Source organism: Stegodyphus dumicola, chromosome X2 (genome assembly GCF_044657685.1).
Source record: "Stegodyphus dumicola isolate Sdum_Otavi_A_Nest chromosome X2, ASM4465768v1".
NCBI classification, from domain to species: domain Eukaryota; kingdom Metazoa; phylum Arthropoda; class Arachnida; order Araneae; family Eresidae; genus Stegodyphus; species Stegodyphus dumicola.
This window is the reverse complement of record NC_140781.1, coordinates 60241626-60264547: the sequence shown is the minus strand read 5'-3', so window position 1 is coordinate 60264547 and position 22922 is coordinate 60241626. Positions and strand designations below refer to the sequence as shown.

General features: G+C 32.3%; 1 protein-coding gene across 3 annotated transcripts in view; it reads right to left on the bottom strand.

The window, feature by feature from the left end:
- The window catches only part of LOC118196402 (cytochrome b5 reductase 4), a 160077-nt gene that overhangs the window by 28000 nt on the left and 109155 nt on the right, over positions 1–22922 (bottom strand). For all 3 annotated transcript variants that reach the window (XM_035367853.2, XM_035367854.2, XM_035367852.2), the window contains 2 exons: positions 17462–17626; positions 3880–3976 (listed from right to left, as the gene is read on the bottom strand). In XM_035367853.2, the coding sequence (XP_035223744.1) occupies positions 3919–3976; positions 17462–17626 (223 nt within the window). In that variant the 3' untranslated portion in view covers positions 3880–3918. The remainder of the gene's footprint in view (positions 1–3879; positions 3977–17461; positions 17627–22922) is intronic.

The window sequence follows — 22922 nt, the reverse complement described above, 5'->3', positions numbered from 1 at the left end:
ATCATAAAATCTGATACCTGGCTATAAATCATGCCAAGACATGTCTTCTCATAATCTTGAAATGTCCCACATTTGATTTTACAATAAAATATTTCTAGAACTCTTGAACAGTCTTACTGCTGCATTGGGTTTTAAAAACCTAAATTAGATCTGCAGTTCAGTGAATGTAAAATTCCAATATATATTGGCTCACTGATAAATTTACAGTTTTGGAAAAAGAGCAAAATGGGCATGTTGTGTACTAAAACTGTAATTTCGATACGATTAATGATAATAGAGAGGATAAAATACACTCTTTTGCAAAAAAAAAAAAAAAAAAAAAAATCAAAGCACCAAAAAGGATTTTTGCGATCGTGATGAAATTTGGTGTGCAAAAACATCTTGATCGAACATGCAAATGATCAAAGTTTCAAGGCAAATGAACAGGAATTGCAATCATAGCACGCATTTCTAGTGCACAATTTGCAAAGTATAAAACCAGTAACAGAGGCAGTAAAGTTCTCTTTTTTTTCTTGCTGCCATTGCAATTCCGAAAAGAAGCAGGTAAAGATGCCATTACAATGATATTGAAGACCTTACAGACAACTAAATGACTGCAAGCACGGTCGCATTGCAGGGTTGCATGAAGCTGGGTGGTCATACCGAGCAATAGGCTGCCACCTGTAGCATACAAACACTGCAGGGCAAAGATGTTGGCAGCAATGTTTGTTACAAGGAAATTGCCAGCAAAATGAAGGCTCAGGAAGGCCAAGGAGCACAAATGCGAGGCAAGATAGGATGATTGTTTGCCAGGCCTGAATTGTCCCAATGGTATCATTGTCAACTATTCAACACACTACTACAGCCACATCTATACCTCCCGTGGTATGGTCCACAATCTCACAGCAGTTACCTGAGGCGGGGTTACATTCACAGAGGCCTTTAAGGCCTTTGACCTCATAACATTCGCAGAGTCATATGGAGTGGTTTCACAGCTGGTCATCATGGCTGCCATCAGACTGGTGTTCAGCGATGAATCCCACTCACTCTTGAAGCAGATGACGACTGTGTTCGTGCCTGGAGAGGACAGGGCAAGCAATCTCAATCAGCCTTTGTTTTACAAAGGCATACAGACATAACCCTTGGTGTGACGGAATGCCAGGCCATACCGCTTGTATATCTCTGGATTGTCTCCATGCGGTTGATACTCTTCCTTGGCCAGCAAAGTCACCAGACCTCTCACCAATCGAACATGTCTGGGGCATAGTAGGCTGCCAGATTCAGGTACCACAAAATACCACAGATCTGGAGTGACAACTAATGAATGCCTGGCAGAATGTGCCGCAGAATGACATTAGGAACCTCTACCACTCCTTGCCTCGACGAATTCAAGCATCCATTGCCGCCAGAGGCTGTTCGACCAACTACTAATTTGAACACTCAATGGATGATTGTGAGCCATGGACAGGTACTATGACCTTGATTTTTAATCATTTTGGTACTTACTTTCAGTTAGCGCAACAAAAAATGCATTCATGCAAGTTTAATTTCAAAATTAGGCAACCTTATATGCCATAGGTTCCAAACACTAAAAAAGGCAAAACTTTCCAATTAATAGAATTTGTGAAATGTATAAATGTAATAATAAATAAAAACAACATAGGGGAAGTTTTCCATTGCAATGACAATGCCCCAATTAGCAATTAACTAATGGATGATGAAATCTGTAGTACAGTTTTAAATGCAGAAAATATTTGCTAGCAACAGAACATGGAGCTTATGGTGATAGAAATAATTTCTACAAACTGGTGTATCCTTGCATAGCAAATGTATTATTTCCTTTCGCAACCAGATGTGAGGTAGCTTTTTACCAACTTTGGTATAAAAACATGGGAGATGAAAACCGCAATATATAAGTGTCGCAGTACAACCTTTTGATACTATTTTAGAGATTTCTGCAGTGGTGGGTAATCAGAAAGAAGTTGATCAATTCTATCAATGCCATGCATGTATTTATTATAGTCTAGAACACAAATAGGAATTGAAGAAGTATTAGCCTCTTCAATTCTTTTTATTCAAGGTCATCACTTTAACTGAATGCTTAGTTGCAATCAATAGGACATAATGTTTATCTTTCCATTTCATCATGACTGTTTGATGCTTCCTCTATGCAGCATTGTTTTAGCTTTGTTTTCACAACTGCTTTGGCAAGAAACTTCCTGCTTGAGCACAAAGTTCCATAATCATAAATCTTATTTCAGAGGAGCTTATTTGTCACATGAATACTTGAGTAATAATTATCTGCACAAAGTACATGCCCTTTGTTTCGACAATTCTTTATCAAAGCAATACTACATTTCAATGTGACCTAATCCAGACAGGATCCACAGTACCACAATATACAAGTATATTCCATACACAACTGCTTCGCTCAACAAGGCATGTCAGGTTTTAGATCATACTTATGCCATTTGCATGGAACATATTGACAGAAAATAAAACATTCACCAAAAAAACTCATCTACTGAAAGGCGGAAGTACTTTACCTGGTGCATAATTTTTTGTGAAAATTATTCGGGAGAGCACCATAAATCTTTTGCAATTTGTGCAACCTATTTCTGTTGGCATCTTCATTAAAGTGAGAGTTTGAATTGGTCTCTTGACATTGTGTGCTGAAATTTCTTCAGCGTCATAACTTTCATCTTTGGTGCCTGTATCGGAAATACAGTTGCTACATTTAAAACTACTTTCCTTATCTGAATTTCATGTCATCAAGAAGCTCTTTGTCAGATAAATTTTGATATTTTATTGGCCTCTCAATTGAAAGAAGCTTTAATTTATTCATTTTTCTTTTCTAAAAAGTATATAGAATGTACGACAAATGTAATAAGTTGTGCTGATACAAAAACTGTGCCAAAGCTCTATAAATTGTGTAGTTAACACCCTCCTGTAAAAGTTTTCTGAAAACATAGACTGCAATGTGCTGAAAAGTTAATAAATAAGTCGTCACATACACCGCAACAACACAGAAAATCACTGTGTAGAGGGCAAGTTATGCATGCTGAATAATTTCGCACATGCCAAATAATTTCAGAAGATGAGATATTTTGTCTATCATAGTGGAAGTAATAAGCAAAAAATGTGCCAGAATTTCTTATCTACCTTAATGTCTGTGTATAATTTTAAAAATTTTTTCTTCAACGAGAAAAATATTTTTCTTCAACGAGAAAAATATTGAAAAGGTTTGGTACACAATAATCACTGCCATTTACTGCACATTACAAATTTCAAACATCAGATTTATGAGGTAAAGCATATTAAAAACTCAGAAGGGAGACAATACTAGAATTCAAATCATTAATTTACTCACAGACCAACAAAAAGTCTCTTGGATAATTTTAGCAAAATTTAAAGAATAATTAAAGGATAAAAAGTAATTAGCTAAAGATACCTTTTCTAATGGAAGTTTCAAGCACTATAAGAAATTTTAATGCTTGCTTAATTTGTCCAGAGTATGTTAAACCGTACCAGTACAAAGAAATTAAAAAATATTCATTATAACTTGTAACATTCTTGACTTATATTTAATAATTTGTGTATCATTACCAAAAATGCTATTACATTTGCAAAACATTTAAAATGTCTATTATCATTATTACAATGAATCACACTAAATATAATCTGCGAAAAGCATAAAAGTTTTAAGGTTTCTTTTGAAGGTTTGACAAAAGCACTTTAAGAAACAAAGATCTACTGCTTAATATGAAAAGGCTATTCCTCTGCTCTTTGTTACATTGCCCTTGAAACTTGCTCTCACTTTGCATAGATGGGAGACAAAAATGTTAGTCATATGTTCTCAAAACGTTAGTTAGTTCTTCTGTTCAGAAAATACACACTTACCATATGAAAACTTTAAAAATGTAACCCAGAATGATTTAATCATTGGCCTGTAAAAGCATAAATACTTCCTTGATCATAGTCAGCACCTTCCAGACACCTAAATGAAAAGATCAAATTTGCAATGCTGTATAATGAGCTTAACAAAATTTTTTTTCAAAAAGCAATATGTTATTGAAAAAGCACTTGATGGACTGTGAGAACTGACATGCAACTGGGAGAATAGAATCTTTTATTTCATTTTTCGAAAAACAGCTTTGTTTAAAACTGCAATAAGAGATATAAATTCAAACTTAACCAATAAACAATATTTTTCCTAACAATCATTCATGAAGTTTAAACACATCAATAATATTTCCATTTAACTTCTTCACTTACAAACTATTCAATTTTCCTTGAACGTCCATTAGCAGTCAAATGCATAAAATGTCACAACATCTGACTTTCATTTCCAATAAGGCGGACTAACTGGCTGTTTGATGATCTTACCTTTGTGTTAGTAATTACGAAACAGTTTTTCATCAGAAATTTTCTAGAAAGCCAGATCTCCCATCCCTTCCTTCATCATAATTAAACAGATTAATTTTCAAACAGCAGAAAAATTTTAGTGCTTCCTATTTACTGTTTCAGAAACTATAATAAACCTAGGAATGAACCTAGGAAAGCAAGCTCTGTCTCTTTACTATAGAAAACTTTTTATATTATTTGCAAGTCATTTAAGTTTATTAAAAGATTAGGGAAAAAATTGGAATTATTATATATGATAAAAACTTTCATGTTTTTCAAAAGATGCCATATTTATGTAAACGCAACGCATTAATTTTATTTAAAATGTATTTTCCCGATTGGCAACAACAGTTTGGTTTAGAACGGTAATGTTTTGAACTGTAATGTTTGATGGTAATGTTTCTGAATAAAGCCAAGTATCTAACAATTAATGTTTGAAAAGTAATGTTTGACGGAAATGTTTTTGAATAAAGGAAGTAATTAATTGCTAACATTTCAGAAGTGGGATTACTAGAATAATTACCTAGGATTTAACAACATATCGCCTTAATGTACGTTAAGCCTAAACTGAATGCAGAAGCTCACCAAAACTGAGGTACGTGAATTTATAAACTGTTTATGTTATGTCTGATAACGGAAAGCACTTAAGTATAATTATTGTATTATTATTTGAAAATTGAAGTCTAAGATGGCTTATTTGGCAAGAGGCAAGAAATGTGACTTAAAAGAACTTGCTTTGGAACTTGATGTAAATGTCCCTTCTGATATTATTAAAATTGTAGGCTTAAGGGATATGATTTTGAATAGTAAGAACTATAACAAAGACTTTACTACACAAATGCTAGATAGAATTATAAATGATTATTTAGACAGGTAAAAGTTAGAAATTTAAAAAAAGAAAAGCAAAGAACACTTGAAATGGAAATTATAGAAAGAGGTAAGCAAAGAACTTTTGAACTTGAAAAATTGAAATTAGAAGCGGAAATCAGAAGTAGTAATGTAAATGATTCTGTTCCTTCTAATGTTAGTAGAAGTAATATTTGTGACATGAGTAAATTAATGCATAAGTATGATTTGAATGAAGGTGATATAAGTTTTTATTTAGTTTTATTTGAGAGACAGGCATAACGTAGTGGGTTAGAACAAAACTGGTTTTGGGTCTATTGTCTTATGAAATAACTCAATTAATTGCCCATGAATTAGAAGAGAAAACTAACGACTATAAGCACGTTAAACAACTGCTACTGAGAAAATTTGAGTTAAGCCCTGAACAGTTTCGGCAAAAGTTCGTTGATCATATTAAGACGTTGCGTAATATGTGGAAGGACTTCACGTTTTAATTAAAAAATTATTTTGAAGAGTGGCTTGCTGGATTAATGTAGCAGATTTTGACTCTTTAAAACAACTTATTATTATGGATCAATTAAAGAAAAGGGTCCCCGCTGCTATTCGAGACCATTTCATTGATGAGTGGTCTAAATTCATTAATCCTGAAGAGTTGGCTGAAAAACTAGATGAACATGAAAATGTTTGGGCAGGGATAAAAGTACTTCAAGTAGAAAATAAAACTTTTAGGCATAATTCTAAGCCTAAATTTGGTTCTAAATTTTATGAAGGATCCTATAATCAGTATTCAAGACCCAGAAATGTTAACAATTCTATGCAGACAGATGGTAATTTCAAAGTGGGTTTTAAAAACAGTTTTGATAATAAATACAATCTGAGAGATAAATTTTATAAAACAGACGAAAGGAAAAGGGAATATAATTCTGGCATCCGCAATGAAAAGAGTGAGCCAATATGCTTCAAATGTAACGATTATGGACATATAGCAATGGATTGTCCTCAACCTAAAAGAGAAATTATTTGCAGGAAATGTAATGAAAAGGGTTGTACTTTTAAAAAGTGTACGTATAAGAGTTCAGACTTGACAAATGTTAAAAATAATTTATCCGTGGACCAGAATTCAGGTGTTTCACCAGCTGTATATTTAAAGTATGCTCGCATCAATAATGGAGAAGAAATTACTGCAATCATAGATACGGGTTCTAGTTTGTGTTTATTGAAACAGTCTGCGGCTAAGAAACTGAATCTTATTATAAAACCTTATGTGGATTAATTGTTTGGCTTTGGGAAGCAGAGTAAACCAGCTGCTAGAACATTGGGAAAAGTAACTGTTGACTTAGTGATTGATAAGGTGGAAGGAAAGGACATTACAGTTCTAATTGTAGGAATGAAACACAACTATGCGACTTATTAGTTGGTCGAACATGGATTGATTTACCCCATATTGCATACACCAAGATAGGTAATACCTTGCACATACGTTATGCTAACGATTGTCCATTTTCACAGTTGCAAAGTGATAGCAACACTCCGCAAATTAAACTGAAGGCTTCCTAAGAAACTCAAATCGAAAGTAATAGTTAATTTCATGAAAGTTCAAACTGATGAACTAAATAATGGTAATAATGAAAAAAGTGGATCGGAAGATGAGTTGGACTCATTATTGGAAGTAATACAGGGAGAAACAGTGATACCAGTCACTAACTACAGCGATCGAGAATTAATTTTGAAAGAGAATCAATGTATCGGTAGAGCGGAAGTAGCAGAAATAGTTGAACCAAGTTCAGATCAAAAAACTAAAAATTCAAATCAAAAGGAAATAATGATAATAAATTAAATCAAGAAGTTTAAAAGACCGATTACTTTAGAACAGGGTTGCCACTCAAACAGGAGAATGAAATTCCCTGACTTTTCCAGGTTTTCCAGGTATGTTTCGAGAGAAAATTCCAGTCTATCCGCGTAATGTATGTTGGCTGTTCTAAGAGGTAAATTAAATTATGGTATTACTTCTACTGTGTAGCAAATTCACTTAATTATTCAATAAATCCCAGAAGACATTTATTCTTAATTATTCTTCGTACACTTTGTTTGATAACTTTGTTTACTTTTCCACTTAAGAAACTTAATAAAATTTAAGATATGTACATTGGATAACAATTGTACATTTTATTTAATTATTACTCATGATAATCACCAGCTCAACATGAGGCTAATCCGGTTCTTATAAATCACAATGCAATGCTAAAAGTTAGGTTAGATTTTAGGTAAATTTAATTTGTGTGAGGTGTCTTCTTAAAAGGCACCTTAACACTTGAAAACACAAATATAATTATAATAGGAGTTGTTTTCTCCACTGAAGATTGAGATTAGAATCTGCCCAATCTGGAATAAAATAAAGCTTTTTTTGCAGACATTCTGCAGCTAAATGAAAGAAAGAAATCTATTTAATGATATTTTTTTACTAAGGTATTTTATATTTATTTCGCAGCATACACAAGGAAAAAATATGTGCTTTAAATTTCGTGATGTCATCGTACTGCTAGAATCAATTTCAGAATTATGCCAGAGAAAATTTCCTGAAATTTGGAAATATTATTTACTAATGATAAATAAATTCAGAGGAAAGAAGCAACATTAAATGATATGAATAACATAAAAATAATTACTTAAAAATTGAATTAGAATAATCAACGATATTTTAGCGAATATAGTTATATTACATGGATAGCCTAGATGACTGATTATTATTTTTTTTATTTTACTGCAAAATGACAAGGTATTTATTAAAAAGGGGGGAAAAAAAGGTTTAAAAAGATTTTGCGGTAAAATCCTAGTATACGTTTTTACGGCCTTCGCACGATTTTGAAAATTGTCGCCAAGAACAAAATGAGCCCTTTACTGCTCATCATCATGTCGCCAAATCCCACTGTACCATACATGGAGATTATTCTAACCAAAGAACCTCTATGTAAAGTAGAAAAGGTTTCATACACGTAAATGCTAGATTACGCCGCTAGAAAGCAGAGGGGAAATTTGCCAAGGGATTTGGCGACGTAACCTGGCGGGCAGAATCTCCCTCTCCGCGATGCGTACAGGAAATTGAGAAACACATGTTAAGAAGAAACGTTCTTTGACAAAAAAGAAAACTACGAAAATGCGTTTTTAAATTACTGCGAAAAATTCAAGAAGAAACGTTTTATCAAAGAACGTTTTTTCTTGGATTTTTCGGAAAAATTTTAAAAACGGATTTTCAAAAAATATTTTTTTTTCCTTTAGAGTTTAAAGAAATTTTAAACGATATTCATTTTATGAACTCTTGATAACGTGACCTTCGAACTTCGACACCGGTTTCGAGCTTCCGACGTCAGCGCAAAACTCGCCATTTTTGGCGGGATCGTTGTATGAAATTCCCTGACTTTTCCAGATTTTGACAAAAACACTTAAAGTCTCTGACTTTTCCCTGAATTTTTTGGTAAATTTCCGAATTCCCTGACTTTTTCCGGTTTTCCAGGTAGCATGGCAACCCTGTTAGAAGAAATTAAAGTTAATAACAATATTATGCCAGAGAGAAAACAGGAAGTTTTATATTTGATACATGAGTATCGAGATTGTTTTGCATTAAATATGGAGGAATTAGGGTGTACAAATTTAACAAAAATGGATATTGAAGAAATTGAAGGAAGTAAGTCTATTTGAGTGAAGTCATATAAAACCAATGCCAAAGAGCATGCTTCTATAAAGAAGATAATAAATAAAAGGAAGAAATATGGAATTGTTACTGAAACAAGATCTCCGGATGCTAGTCCAGTTTTACTCGTAAGGAAAAAAACAGGTGAACTACAATTAGTGGTAGATTATAGAAAGTTGAATTTGCAAACTGTTAAAAGATAAATTTTCACTCCCTAGGATAGATGATCTTCTTGAATGTCTTAATGAGTGTAAAGTTTTCACTGGACTTAGCTCATGGATATTTACAGATTCCTTTAACTGAAGAAGCAAAACTGAAAACAGCTTTCATCACTTATTCAAGATGATACTGGTCAATTTGAACGCATGATTTTTGGGTTAGCTAATGCTCCTGCAGAATTTCGGAGACTTATGAATCAAGTTTTAGGTCTATTGCTTAATAAAGAAGTACTGTGCTAGTTGGATGACATATTAATTCTGGCTAAATCTTGGGATGAAATGATGGAAAATCTCAGAAAAGTGTTTGTTAGATTGAGAAAAGCAATGGTGACATTGAAACTGACAAAATACAAATTTGGAAAAGATGAAGTTGAGCATTTGGGATTTCTAATAAAATCGAATGGTATGCAACCTGGACAAAGAAAAGTACGAGCCATATTAAACTTTCCTAAACCAACCAATGAACATGAAGTTAAACAATTTTTAGGTCTTACAAGTTTCTTTACAAGGTTTGTACCAAAATATGCAGAGAAACCTGAGCCGTTAAAAAGACTGACGAGGAAAGATGAAACATTTCGTTGGAATGAAGATCAGCAAGAAGCATTCAGTACTTTAAAAGATCATTTAACTAATGAACCAGTACTAGCATTATATAATCCAGAAGCAGAGACTGAAGTGCACACAGACAGGAGCAGCAAAGGGCTGGCAGGAATGCTATTGCAAAAAGGTGAAGATAAAAAGTGGCATTTAGTTTATTCTATAAGTAAAGGAACAATAGAAACAGAAAAGAATTATCATTCAAGCAAATTAGAACTAATGGCTATAGTTTGGACACGACTTCGACAATTTTTAATTGGAATCCGATTTATGGTAATTACAGACTGCCAAGCTTTATTTTATTTAAATGCGAAGAAAATTTCAAATCCTCAAATAGCAAAGTGGAGTAATCTGATCCAGGAATACAATCTTGAAATGAAGCACAGACAAAGTAAAAAAAATGAGTCACATAGATGCATTGAGTCGATTGCCAGTTGATCAGCCAGAAGAAACTTTAGACTCTATAATTGAAAACAAATTGGAAGTTTGTTTAACACTAACGACAGATGAACAAATTCTTATGATTCAGCATTCAGATCCAGAATTACCCAAATTAACAGACATTTAAAAGGAAAAGATAAATGATAGAACAAATACAGAGAAATATGTAACTGAAAATTACGTCTTGAAGAATAATCGATTGTTTCATAAAGATCAGGAAAAGGAGAAATTGGTATATGTCATACCTAAATTGATGAGAAAAGGTATTGTAGTAAAATTTCACGATCTTTTGGGACATTTTTCAGCAGACAGAACTGTTGCCAAAATCAAGGAATCATACTGGTTTAAAGGAATGAAACGATATGTTATGCATCACATTTCGATGTGTTTTGAATGCCTAGTAAATAAAGTGCCGAGTGGTAAGAAACAAGGAGTACTGCATCCAATTAGACCTGGTAGAAGACCTTTTGCTATCATACATATAGATCATTTAGGACCATTCATAAAAAGTTCAAGAGGAAATACAGAATTATTTGTAATAATTGACAATTTTACAAGATTTACACACTTATATCTCATGAAAAGTACTGCAACCAAGTATGTGTTAGCTGCATTGAAGAGTTTTGTAGATGATTTTGGGTTACCAGAAAAAATTATCAGCGATAGAGGAACATGTTTCACAGCGAAGGAATTTCGAGAGTACTGTCAAGATAATGGAATCAGTTATACACTCAATTCAACTCAACAACCAAGTGGTAATGGAATGGTGGAAAGAGCAAATTGAACAATTTTAGCTACGATTAAAACGAGTATGGAAAATCCGAATCAGAGAAACTGGGACAAAAAGATTAAGAAATGCGAAAGAAATCTAAACAATATGAAAAATAAGACTCCTTGCGAAATGCTTCACGGTTATTCACCAAAATTTAATGATGGATGGATGAGGATGATTACAGATGAAGACGCAAATGAATGGAAGATTCCAGTAATCTTACAGAATGAAGCTAGAAAGAGAATTGAAGATATGCAGATGAAAATGAAAGCAAATTATGACAAGAAAAGCAAAACATTCGAACGAGGAGAAATATTAGTTATGAGAAGAGTACCTAAATCAACTGGAGAAGCAACCAACACACAACAAAAGTATCGAGGACCTTTGGTAGTTACAGAAGTTTTACCAAGTGATACCTATAGAGTGACTCAATTAAAAGAGAAGGTGAAAGGACGTTTCTTTAGTACGACAGCTCATATGAGCCAATTAAAGTCATAGCAGTGTCAAGCTGACTCAGAAGAAGACGATGATGATGGTGATGACATTAGTGTTGCTGGGGATAACGATAACAACACGTCGCGTATTACTAAAACTAGGACACGGAAAAAGAATAGAAAACGACGGTGAATCTATATGATGGTTAAAGACTTTTGAACTATAAACTTTAATATTACAGATTTAATTTTTTAAGTATAAGTTCTTAATGTTCCGAGGTCATAACTAAGTCAGGATGCCCGAATGTAAACGCAATGCATTAATTTTATTTAAAATGTATTTTCCCGATTGGGAACAGCAGTTTGGTTTGGAACGGTAATGTTTCTGTATAAAGCCAAGTATCTAAAAATTAATGTTTGAATGGAAATGTTTTTGAATAAAAGAAGTAATTAATTGCTAACAGTTGATATTCACTTACCTTAGCCTCAATTAACTGTGAATTTGCTTTATATGAAATAAACCTACGCATGTAACATATACTGTGCCAAAATAAATGGTACAGTTCTATATCTCCTGTTCTACTGGGCCAATTGATGAAATTAAAATTGCGTGTTCCATGTCTCGAAAGTGCGACTTAGGATATATATTAGATTTATATATAGCATCATACTAGCATAGGTATTTTGACACAAAATTGGACTTTTTCTGAAATGACATGCAATTTTTTCCCCATATTTTGATTCTACAACTGAAATTGTGCCTAAATATTAAATTTTCTAAAATTTGGTGCAACATTTACGGAGAAATCCAAAAATTTATCTTGGCAAATTTTTTTCATTTGATGATCTTAATTCATAGCAACCTATTTTCCTTTCCTTTTTTCATTGTAGAAGAGTGGAAAAAAGTCATCATACATACTTTCAAATAATTTTAACAAAATACATAAACCACATTTGGCATTATCATCGCTCAAAAAAAAAAAAAAAAAAAAAGCCAAATTTCAAAATGCTTCAATATACATATTGGAGCATTTTTAAATTCATTGAAGCATTCATGTATATCGTAGAAAATTTTGAATAAAAACTCCTAATTTTTGCAGGTGTGCCTAGAAATATATCTACTATAGAACGATGTTAAACATTTTATAGGTTATACTACATATTTTTCGAAAAATTTATAGAAAATATTTAAAAATACAAATTTTAAAAATAAATCAAAAAATGGGAGAATTACATTTGGATTAAGCCTAAATTTCAAATTCTGGAAGAAGGAATCAAATAAGTTTAATATAAAAAAGAGATATTAATAAATATATATCAAATTCAATTACCATTGAAGAGCTAAAATTTTGAGAGCTAATTTTTTAAAAACTACTCGTGCGATTTTTGCAAAACTTAGCAATTTGGCATAATTTGAGTCACAGAATTAAAATGTGGGAAAATTTGATATGTTATTTCAGAAAAAGTCCGATTTCATGTCAAAATAACTACATTAGAACTACTATTATATATAGCATTAGATATAATAGTAGTTCTAATGTAGTTATTTTAGCATTAGATATAATGCTAAATATACATCTAATATATAGCCTAAGTCGCTTTTTCGAGGCATGAAAAATGCAGTTTGAAACTGTCCCCCCCTTTTTTTAAACACATTTTACTTTTCTTACAATTTATAAAACCTTTGCTGTGATTAATTAGATATTCTTATAAAATCTATGCAAGATATTTAATATAGACAGATAATTTCATTTGAAAACTACCAAATGCAAAATGAACGGTAGAAAGACATTACACCTACCAACAGTTTGATAATAAGATAATTGTGGCATATCATAGCAAAAAAGCAAGACGTTCATATAAGACAAAAGCATTCAGATGTAACTGCTAAAATGTATTCCAGATTCTCTTCCAGAACATTAATCGTGATATTCTTTGCTTCATCACAATCAAACACCAGATCGTAATCAAACATCAGACAGCATGCAACTTTTATCGTTGCATTTTTTATTTCATCTAAGACAAATCTTTCACACAGAAATGCAAATGGGCTAGTTCTATATCTCCCGTTCTTCTGGGCAGATTTATGAAATTTAACATGTGTTTTTCATGTCTCGAAAACACAACTTAGGATACATATTAGATTTATATAAAGTATTGTTCTAAATACATATTTTGACATAAAATCGGACTTTTCTAGAATAACATATTTTTCCCCCATATTTCGAGTCTACGACTCAAATTATGCCTAAATATTAAATTTTATAAAATTTGGGGAGAAAATGAGAAATTTAAAAATTTATCTTCACGCACTTTTTCAGTTTCTTATAAGAATAATTCCCTTGGAGAAATTCTTAATTTATGGTAACCAATTTTCCTTTCCCTTTCATTGTGCATGAGCGGAAATAAAAGGTGCATCACTCATCAAAGTGCGTAAAACATATTTGGCGTTATTATCATTTATAACAAATATGATGAATTTGAAAATGCACCAATACATAAATTCTCGTATATCTTTGGAAATTTTGAATACAAAATTTTAATTTTTTGGAGGCATCCTAAAAATACACCTACTTGAAGAAGATGGCAAAAATTTTACAGGTTATAATACAAAAATTTTGCCAAATGATTTATAAAAATTACTAAAAAAATAACAAATTTTAAAAACAAAGAAAATAGCTGCAAATTTTATTTGGATTAAACTTAAATTTCAAATTATGAAAGGAGGAATCAAGCAAGTTTAATACAAAAAGATATTAATAAATATATACTAAATTCAATTAAAAATTTTGAGAGCTAATTTTCCAAAAACTACTCGTGCATTTTTTTACAAAACTTGGCACTTTGGCACAATTTAAGTCATAGAATCGAAATATAGACAAAAAAATAGGTATCTCATTTCAGGAAAACTCCAATTTTGTGTCAAAATACATATGTTATAACAATGCTATAAATAAATCTAATATATATATTAAGTCGCACTTTCCAGACATGAAAAACGCAAGCTAAATTTCATCAATCAACCTAGTAGAATGGGAAATATAGAAATATCCCCCCTATTTTTTTTGGTGCAAGGGTATATGTATTTATAATTTCTTTGCATTTATGAACATCACATTCAAAGCAAGAAAGGTGGCTTTAACATGTGATAATGTGCTATATCACAGCTGCCAACCTTGAAATATGAAAAACTGGGAGGTTCACATTACCATTACTAGGAGTTTCCAGCAGATTTTTCTGCTATCATGCAACACCGTTTTAAAAGCATCCACACTGATTGAAATGCATGCATGATTCATATTATTGAACTATTTCTGATTCTGGCATAAAAATACATTCATTACATATTCTAAATTTTAAGTTCTTTGGCTAATTTCATTTTGCAGTTTTCTTAAAAACCTTCATGCTGAGAAAACTCTGAGCATGGAAAGAAAGCTTCAATTTATCAAAGTACTTTTAAATGCTAAAAATAAAATTAATAATTAATGTACATAATATTGTATGGATAAACTCAGTGATTATCATACATTTGTAAGATACTTTTTTCTGCTTATCACATACCATCATAGTGTAATAGGAAACACATTCAGTTGGCAATCAGAAGATGTAGGGTTTTAATTCCAGCTAGGGCACTGCACATTTATAGAAATCTCCTGTCTCCAAAAAAAAAAAAAAAAAAAAAAAAAAAACCTCAGTGGACAATACTTTGTCATCACAGCACACAAAGAGGTTAGTAAATCTGACTAATGTACTGTAGGGCCCAGTTTCGAATCCCAGAGAAGGCACAGATGTAAATCACCACTCCCTTCATAAGATGCAATGGTGGCCCACTTGTTAGGTGCAAAAAGTGACCAGTGTTTTTGGCCTTAATAGTGGCCAACAACTAAAACGACTAGTGCCCGGTATTGGGGAAGACATTTTGGCAGCCAGGCCCAAAGCTCACCACTGCTTTAGTGGTGTAATTAGAGGAACATCTGTCCAGCAATCAAAAGGTCTGGAATTTGAATTCCACTGGATTGCATATTTTTAATGTTTCCTGTTCCAAAATGGACCCAATGACTTTATATATTGATTAAAATAGAATTAAATACAAATATTTACTAGTTAAACATTCCTTAAATCTTCATTTAAAGATCTGTAAATGTCTACAATAAATTAAGACAATCCAGATCAAATAAAATTTACAAAGATAAATGCTGAAGATCATTAGGTTTTAGGTTGCTTTGCTTTTAGATGATTATGTCAAAGCATATTAGTGTTATCTGCCTAATGGGAGGATTGCTTCATGGAGGACTTTCTAAAGAAAACTGGTTTGTATACACATTACACATGCAGAAAACGATGAAAATGCCCATGCAGACAGCTCATTTGATTGGAATCACCAAGTCGGAACTACCAGTGTTCAGCAATTTTACTGCATGGCCATTTGTACAATTTTATTGCTGAAAAACACTTTAGTAAAGGCTAAAAATTAAAACCAAGAGGTAGACCAAAAGATGTGTCAAAAAATAGGGACAACTTGCAGCTATGCAATATTAAACTGTGAAACTTTCCACAATTTTCAGTTAAGCAAGACTACACAGGTCCTTACCATCAAACATTCAAGATGCTACGGTATTTAACCCTTGACACTCCGTTACGGAGCTGTCCGTTTTCCAGATTTGTTCCATAACTCCGCAGGCTCCGCTTTGGAGCCCAATGTTTTTAGCATGATTAGGCTTAAAGATGTTACGGAATTGTCGCCGTTGGCAATTGTTATCTGTAGTTGAAACATACTCAGTCTCGCTACTGTTACGATTGAAACATTATTTGCCCCATTTTATGGTTAGCAACATGGAGAAAAATAATTATTGTGATGAGAATATAGAGTTGAGTGATAACGAAGATGTGTTTGATTTTTCACTGTTATAAGATATTGTGGAAGACAATGTTGATTATAATTCTGACACTTCAAGTAGTGGTTCCGAAATTATACTACCAAAGAGACGACGAATGGTAGCTATTGAAAGTGAAAGTGAAGAGTCGCCGGAAGACTTAGATCAATCGTGCGATGTCACAGAATAATTAGATATTCTGGATAGAAATTTTAGTAATTACAACCTTGTTCTGAAACATAGACAATAATATCTTTGAATATAAAGAACATGTGCCAGGATTCTATATACAACAGGTGTTTCATACTTCATCTTTCCATGCATATTTCAGCTTAACAGCAACTCGTCAAAATCAATAATTTTTCAATTGCAACAATTAATACAAAAGAAGATGTAAATCAGAATTACTCTTACAAACTTAATGTCTTGAAAAATGGGATCAAAAGTTTGACTTTGGGTCAATCCTCTTCCAGAATATGGCATAAATTTATTTCCATATAACGGATTATTTTAAACATTCTTTTCCAAGTTTTCACCTGCAATGCTTTTACTTGAGTCTGCATATCGCATACCATATAGTAATGGCAGAAAGAATTTCAAGTTGTGTGCATAATGAAGCACTTCTAAAATAACTGGAAGTAATTGGCTACTATATTAGAACATACAGTTACATTAATCAATATCAAACAGAAAAATGAATTTTGTGCTCAATCATGAAAAAACTTTTTTTAAGGGGAAAAAGGTTCCCCAAAACATTAAACTAATACAATGTATTATTTACTTTTTACTCAAACAGATTCTACACATTTAATTGCGTTACTCATTTTCAGTTTCTATAGTCCTCCTAAACATTTCTGGATGAATTTTCACCAACGGCAGAAAATAGCATTTGGCAGTTTTTTTAAAAGAGAAATTACTAAGGATCACAAAAATTACTGAGAAATTGGCAGCAATTAAAACTCTAACAAAGAATAACAGCACTTATATTCATACATACTTTTTGGGGGGGGAAATTATCTTCTACTCTTAAGTTAATTGGAGGGAAAGAAAGAATACTGCAATTTAAAACTCTTATTTTCATGCTCTTTATTTACTTCAGTAACTCAAAAACAAAGTTCATTAATTAAGCACTACTTTTAGACCTACAATTAAATAAGTATGAAAAATGAGAACAAGGTTAAAAAAAATAAGAAACTTATTTGTTTTACCTTAAAGCAGTTTCAGTAAATGGCAGTGGTCCACATATTAAAATACATAGAGCATTGTTAGGACGTTTCAGTGGTAACAACTTTTCAAGTATGTTTTTAGATATTTTACCATTGAGCCCTTTCCAGTGTTCAGTTGCATCAGATAAGATATGCATAATTTGAAAACTAAAAATAAAGGAATGAGTATATAATACATAAATTACATTTGGATAAGCAATTAAGTCACATTCATCCTTAACATTTTAATACATAGGTAACTGACATTTTTCAGACACACAATATACACTAAAAAAGAAATATCTGTTAGATATGTAAATTTAAACTCTTATATCTATGAACGATAATTTGTGGCATAACTGGAATTTATCTAACACAAAATCACTTTTAAAAGAAAGGAAAATGGAGCTGTTGCAAGATAATTATCACACTACGATTTTATAAAATGGAGTTAAATGAAGAAGAATGCTATCAGCACATGGAAATGAAGCTCCATTTTTTTGTATCAGATAGTTTACAGTATATTGCAGAGTTTGAAACTCTTTCCTGAACGAAAAATATACGGGAAGTCCTTTGTCGGTTATAGCCCCAGAAAATGTGCCAGCCATACGGAAAATGTTAATCAGTGGTAACTGCTGTGCCTACCAAATGATACAGAAAGAATTTAACATTAGATCCGCAACTATACATAAAATTATTAATGAAGTATTGCATGTGAAAAAATTAGTCTATTATTGGGTCCCCCCATTAACAGAAATCAAAAATCACAGCATGTTAGAATCAGTAAAGAAATTATAAAATTACTTAATGATCGTGGACCCTGCACTATTTCTAAAATTATAACTGGTGATGAAACATTCATGCTATTTTTTGATGCTCCAACATATCAAGAAAGCAAAGTATGGGTTTTTGAAAATGACTCCCAGTAATAGTGAAAAGACAACAAGTAATTAAAAAAGTAACATATGCTGTTTTTTCAGAAGTACAGGACTAGCCAAAGCCATAAAGTTAAAGAAAGAGAACACAGTTAAAGCTAACTAATATACTGTTAAGTGTCTTCCAGATATTCTTCAAAAAGTGAATGTAAAGGTATTCATGCTTAAACTTGATATACATCTTCTTTTTCACCAAGACTGACAGCTGAAGTTCTTGATGGGAGAAACACAAGTTATAGTACACCCATCTTATATCTATCCTTGACCTTACTATGTGTGACCTTTCATATTTTTCTACAAAAACAAAATTTTTTTAAACAAAATTTATGTGCCCGCCATTTTCATTCTGCAGATGAAACTGGCAAAGCTATATGGATGGTTTGAAGAATTTAATGTTTGGAAAATTCACCTAAAAAAGTGCACCAATGTACGAGGAAACAACTTTTATCACAGCAAAGATTTAGCAAGTTTTAACTTGTACTATTTAGCTGCATCTCAAAAATTTCAAAGTGCCCCCAGTATACTGCATTTGGCTACAGCCTCACGGGTGGTATTTCACTAGCTATATTGACTGCCCCGAAATGAAAACATCCCAAAGACCTAACTAATTATATGTATTCTTAAATGATGCAAGTTTAAGAATTTTCTACCAGTACAGTTATATTGTTACTCATTCTCAGTTTCTATAGTCCTCCTAAACATTTCTGGATGAATTTTCACCAACAGCAGCAAATAACATTTGGCAGTTTTTTAATAGAGAAAATTTATTCACTTCCTGTCATGGGTTCTTAAGGGCTCATATGAGGAAACTTCAGAATTCTAAAGAAATCAGATAATATTTCAAACTTTTGACTGAAAATTTCAAGCATCTGAGGACAAAATATGCAGCGTGCTAGATAATTTCTAAGAATGATTTTATATACCTGACGCCAACCTGGAGAATCATTATTTATTGTATTTTGCTTTCATCACTGCATGTTTATCAACACATGACAACTCATGTAGCAATGCCTAAACAAATTTTTTATACTAGTAACTCAATAACAAAGAATATGGTAACCTATTATGTTTACATTATGCTTGGCAATGATTACAGATTTCAGTTTAATGTGCTAAGAAATTATGGCAGCAAAAATTTAACAATTTCTTTACATACGCTAAAAATAAATTTTGTTAATAAATTTTGTTGTTTTTTGGCCTTATAGGCCAAAAGATTACATTTAGTGCTATTTAAATTAAGAATAACTGACTTGTTATTCAATAACTGTTATTGAAAGAGAAAAAATTTCCATTGACAAGTCAGTAGGAATTCTAGACACAGTAATTACAGAACTTCAACAATGGAACTTTGTAACTGAAAAAAGAAATTATGTCCATCCATAGAATCAGAGAGACAGTATTAGCACAAAAAACGAAGCAACTTAAACAACTTTGAAAGAAATGTTTTATAAAGTAAACAAATAAATATTACGATTCCCCCCCCTAAATTTTGATACCTTTAGATCACAAATGCTTCATTGTTTCATAAATCACAATTTCATATTTTTAATTTTATTATTTCTCCATGCCATCTCACTAGATTTAAACTGATGATCTAATATCCAGAAAAATCCCAAATTAGAATTGCAGAAGTCCCAACGAGTCCGGATCTCGGATTTTGTACTGTATATGGAGAAAGTGTTGTTCCTGATAACACAATTCAAAAGTAGTTTGGGAAGTCTAAGTGTAGAAATTTCAGATTTGAAGATAATACCTGTTCTGGACTACCATCCTCTGCAAACAAGGCTCCATTAAAAGAAGCTAGCACTAAAAATTCACATTAAACAATTAAAAAAACTGTCAGAGTTCCAAAAAACACACTACCCAATCACTTAAAAAAGACTAGGCATGACTACAATGAAAGGGTACCCTCTATTTTAACAGAAAAGAATGCGCTCAGTCGAGTTTCAGCATGTGATTCTTTGCTGAAAAGAAATAAAGGAGCTTCTCTTCTAATATGGCTCATTATTAAAGATGAGAGGTGCATACTATACAATAATGTTGATGAAAACAGCATGGGTAAGCCAAAAGAACCTCCTAAGTAACATCGAAAGAGGGCTGCATCCCAAAAAAGTAATGTTTTATGATGGAACTACAAAGGAATTGTATACTATAAATAGTTGAAACCAAATCAGACAATAAATTCAGAAAGACACTGTTCTGAAATGGCAGCTGTAAAAACAGAAATTGAAGCAAAGTGCCCAGCACTAATAAGTTGTTGAGATGCCTTTCATGAATTCTTGGCCCTACATTTGGATGAATGAGTCAAAGACTGACAGAGTAAAGCTGGGATGTTTTGTGTCACTCTTCCATATTCATCATAGATTGCTCCCTCGGATTTTCATCTCTTCAAGTCATTTCAAAATTATCTGAATGGCTTGGAGTTCACTTACTTAGAGAGTATCAAACAGCACCTTCGTAATTTCTTTACGAAAAACCTAATTTTTAGAGGGAATTTTTCAGGTGCTGGAGAGATAGCAAAAAGTCACAAAACAAAACAGTGCTTAGGTGATTCAATGAAAGTTTATGTTTATACTTCATTTGTATTTATCATTAAAAAAATGTAGAACTTTCTGGATGACCCAATAAAGTAGTTTTACAGTAATTTAATAAAATGTTCCATTCATTAATTGAATAATTAGACACGAAAATTTGCATTGACAAGGAAAGCTAATGGACTTCCTCATGACAAGCACTAGAAGTGACCAAGTATGAGAACAAAACAACAGTTGTGAAGTTGATCATTTTGCAATCCCCTAGATAAGATGTATGGAGTACATGATCACAATATCTGCAACCACAGACCGGCAAGCTTAATTTGTCTGGGAGGTTTTGGCCATTTTACCATTAGTAGAGACTATGTATACCTCATAAAGTACAAGAGGTCACTTACATCTCTCCACAGTATGGTAATGAAGAGGAATAAACAGACTGTGAGTGAAGTTGAAACAAGTATGCAATGATGGCACTACAAAGAGCATTACATGTCACACAGAATACAGTTTATGACAAGATAAAAAAAAAAAAAAAAAGCATTTGAGATAGTTAAAGAAATATGTTGACTGAGATTTGACTGATTTCAAACCGGGATAACAGTTTCTCTTTCTTCATTTCTTCCAGTAGTGAACTGTGTATCCCATGTTAAGCATCTTCTGAAACATAACATATGTGTGTGTGTGTGTGTGTGAATGTGTGTTACATTGTGCTCCACTACATTCTCTTCTTAAAAGATGTGACAACACTCTATATTTCAGTGCTGTCTTTATATTTTCAAGCAAATGTTGCTGAGGATTTTTGTTGTTCTGTAATGGCAAAAATTTAATGCACAAAACTCTTGTAAACATATATTCAAATTGCCGTATTTGTTGGGTGCATTTGCAACAAAACATGAGGATTGCAAGTCTAATTGCACTGAGGCTAATTGCATAATATACTATTTATTCCACAATACTAATTATTAGCAGTTGAATACGTCGATGCTCAGTATCCCTACTCAAACGAATATCGCTGCTAAATAACACAAACAGCACCTTTCAAGAATGCTGTTATCATACACAAACCTTATAATCTACAGATAACTACTGGTGCACCTGGCACTGTAAACACCTCTTTCTGGAAATTAAGGATAACTGTCACACTGTAACCATCTGTTTTGTTCACAGGCTTAATTCCTCCTGAAACAACCTCATTTAAAAAATCCTTAAAACGAGCATGAAATATAAAAATCTCATATAAGCTGAAGTAATTCAGAATATTCACGATACATGCATAGCATACACTATGTTCAAACAATTTCATTACCAAGACAAATCTATAATTTTATAAATTTATATTCATGTTTCTTATGTCATTGCACAAAATCACTATCTTTTGGTTTCTCAATATTTTAAACAATAATGGCTTAAGTTTAGCTAGCTTTTTGGGAGGTTCAAGTTTTGAAATTTTTGCATTCATATTTTTCTTTGCTAGCAATTGTAGTACAATCAGAAAGAAAAAAAAAAACATTTTGCTTTAAATAATGGCTTTGAATTTAATCCTCATAGCAGTGGTTCTCAACTTTTTGACTAACGCATACCAACTAAACAAAAATTCAAAATCTTTAGTACCACTAATACAAAGTACTACCACCACCACCACTCTTGAACAAAGCTCAGATCGCATAAATTTACGAGTGCTAGAGAAAACAACTGAATCAGGATATTGGGGTTTAAATTTTTGAATTTAAAAGTTACAATTACTTTGCTTCTTTGCGTACTACCACTGGTTGAGAAACCCTGCATTAGAGTATTAAATTAAACTAAAATATGCATTATTGTAGAAGTTAAACAACAAGAATCAGCGTAATGTTTAGAATAGCATAAGTCCTGCAAACTTTACAAACACTGCACTGGTTCTTGTTAACTTCTCCAATAATCATTATTCTGTGTGTTATTTTAACCTAAATTCAAGTATGCATAATAATAATGTGCTGGAAATGAACTCCTAGCAAG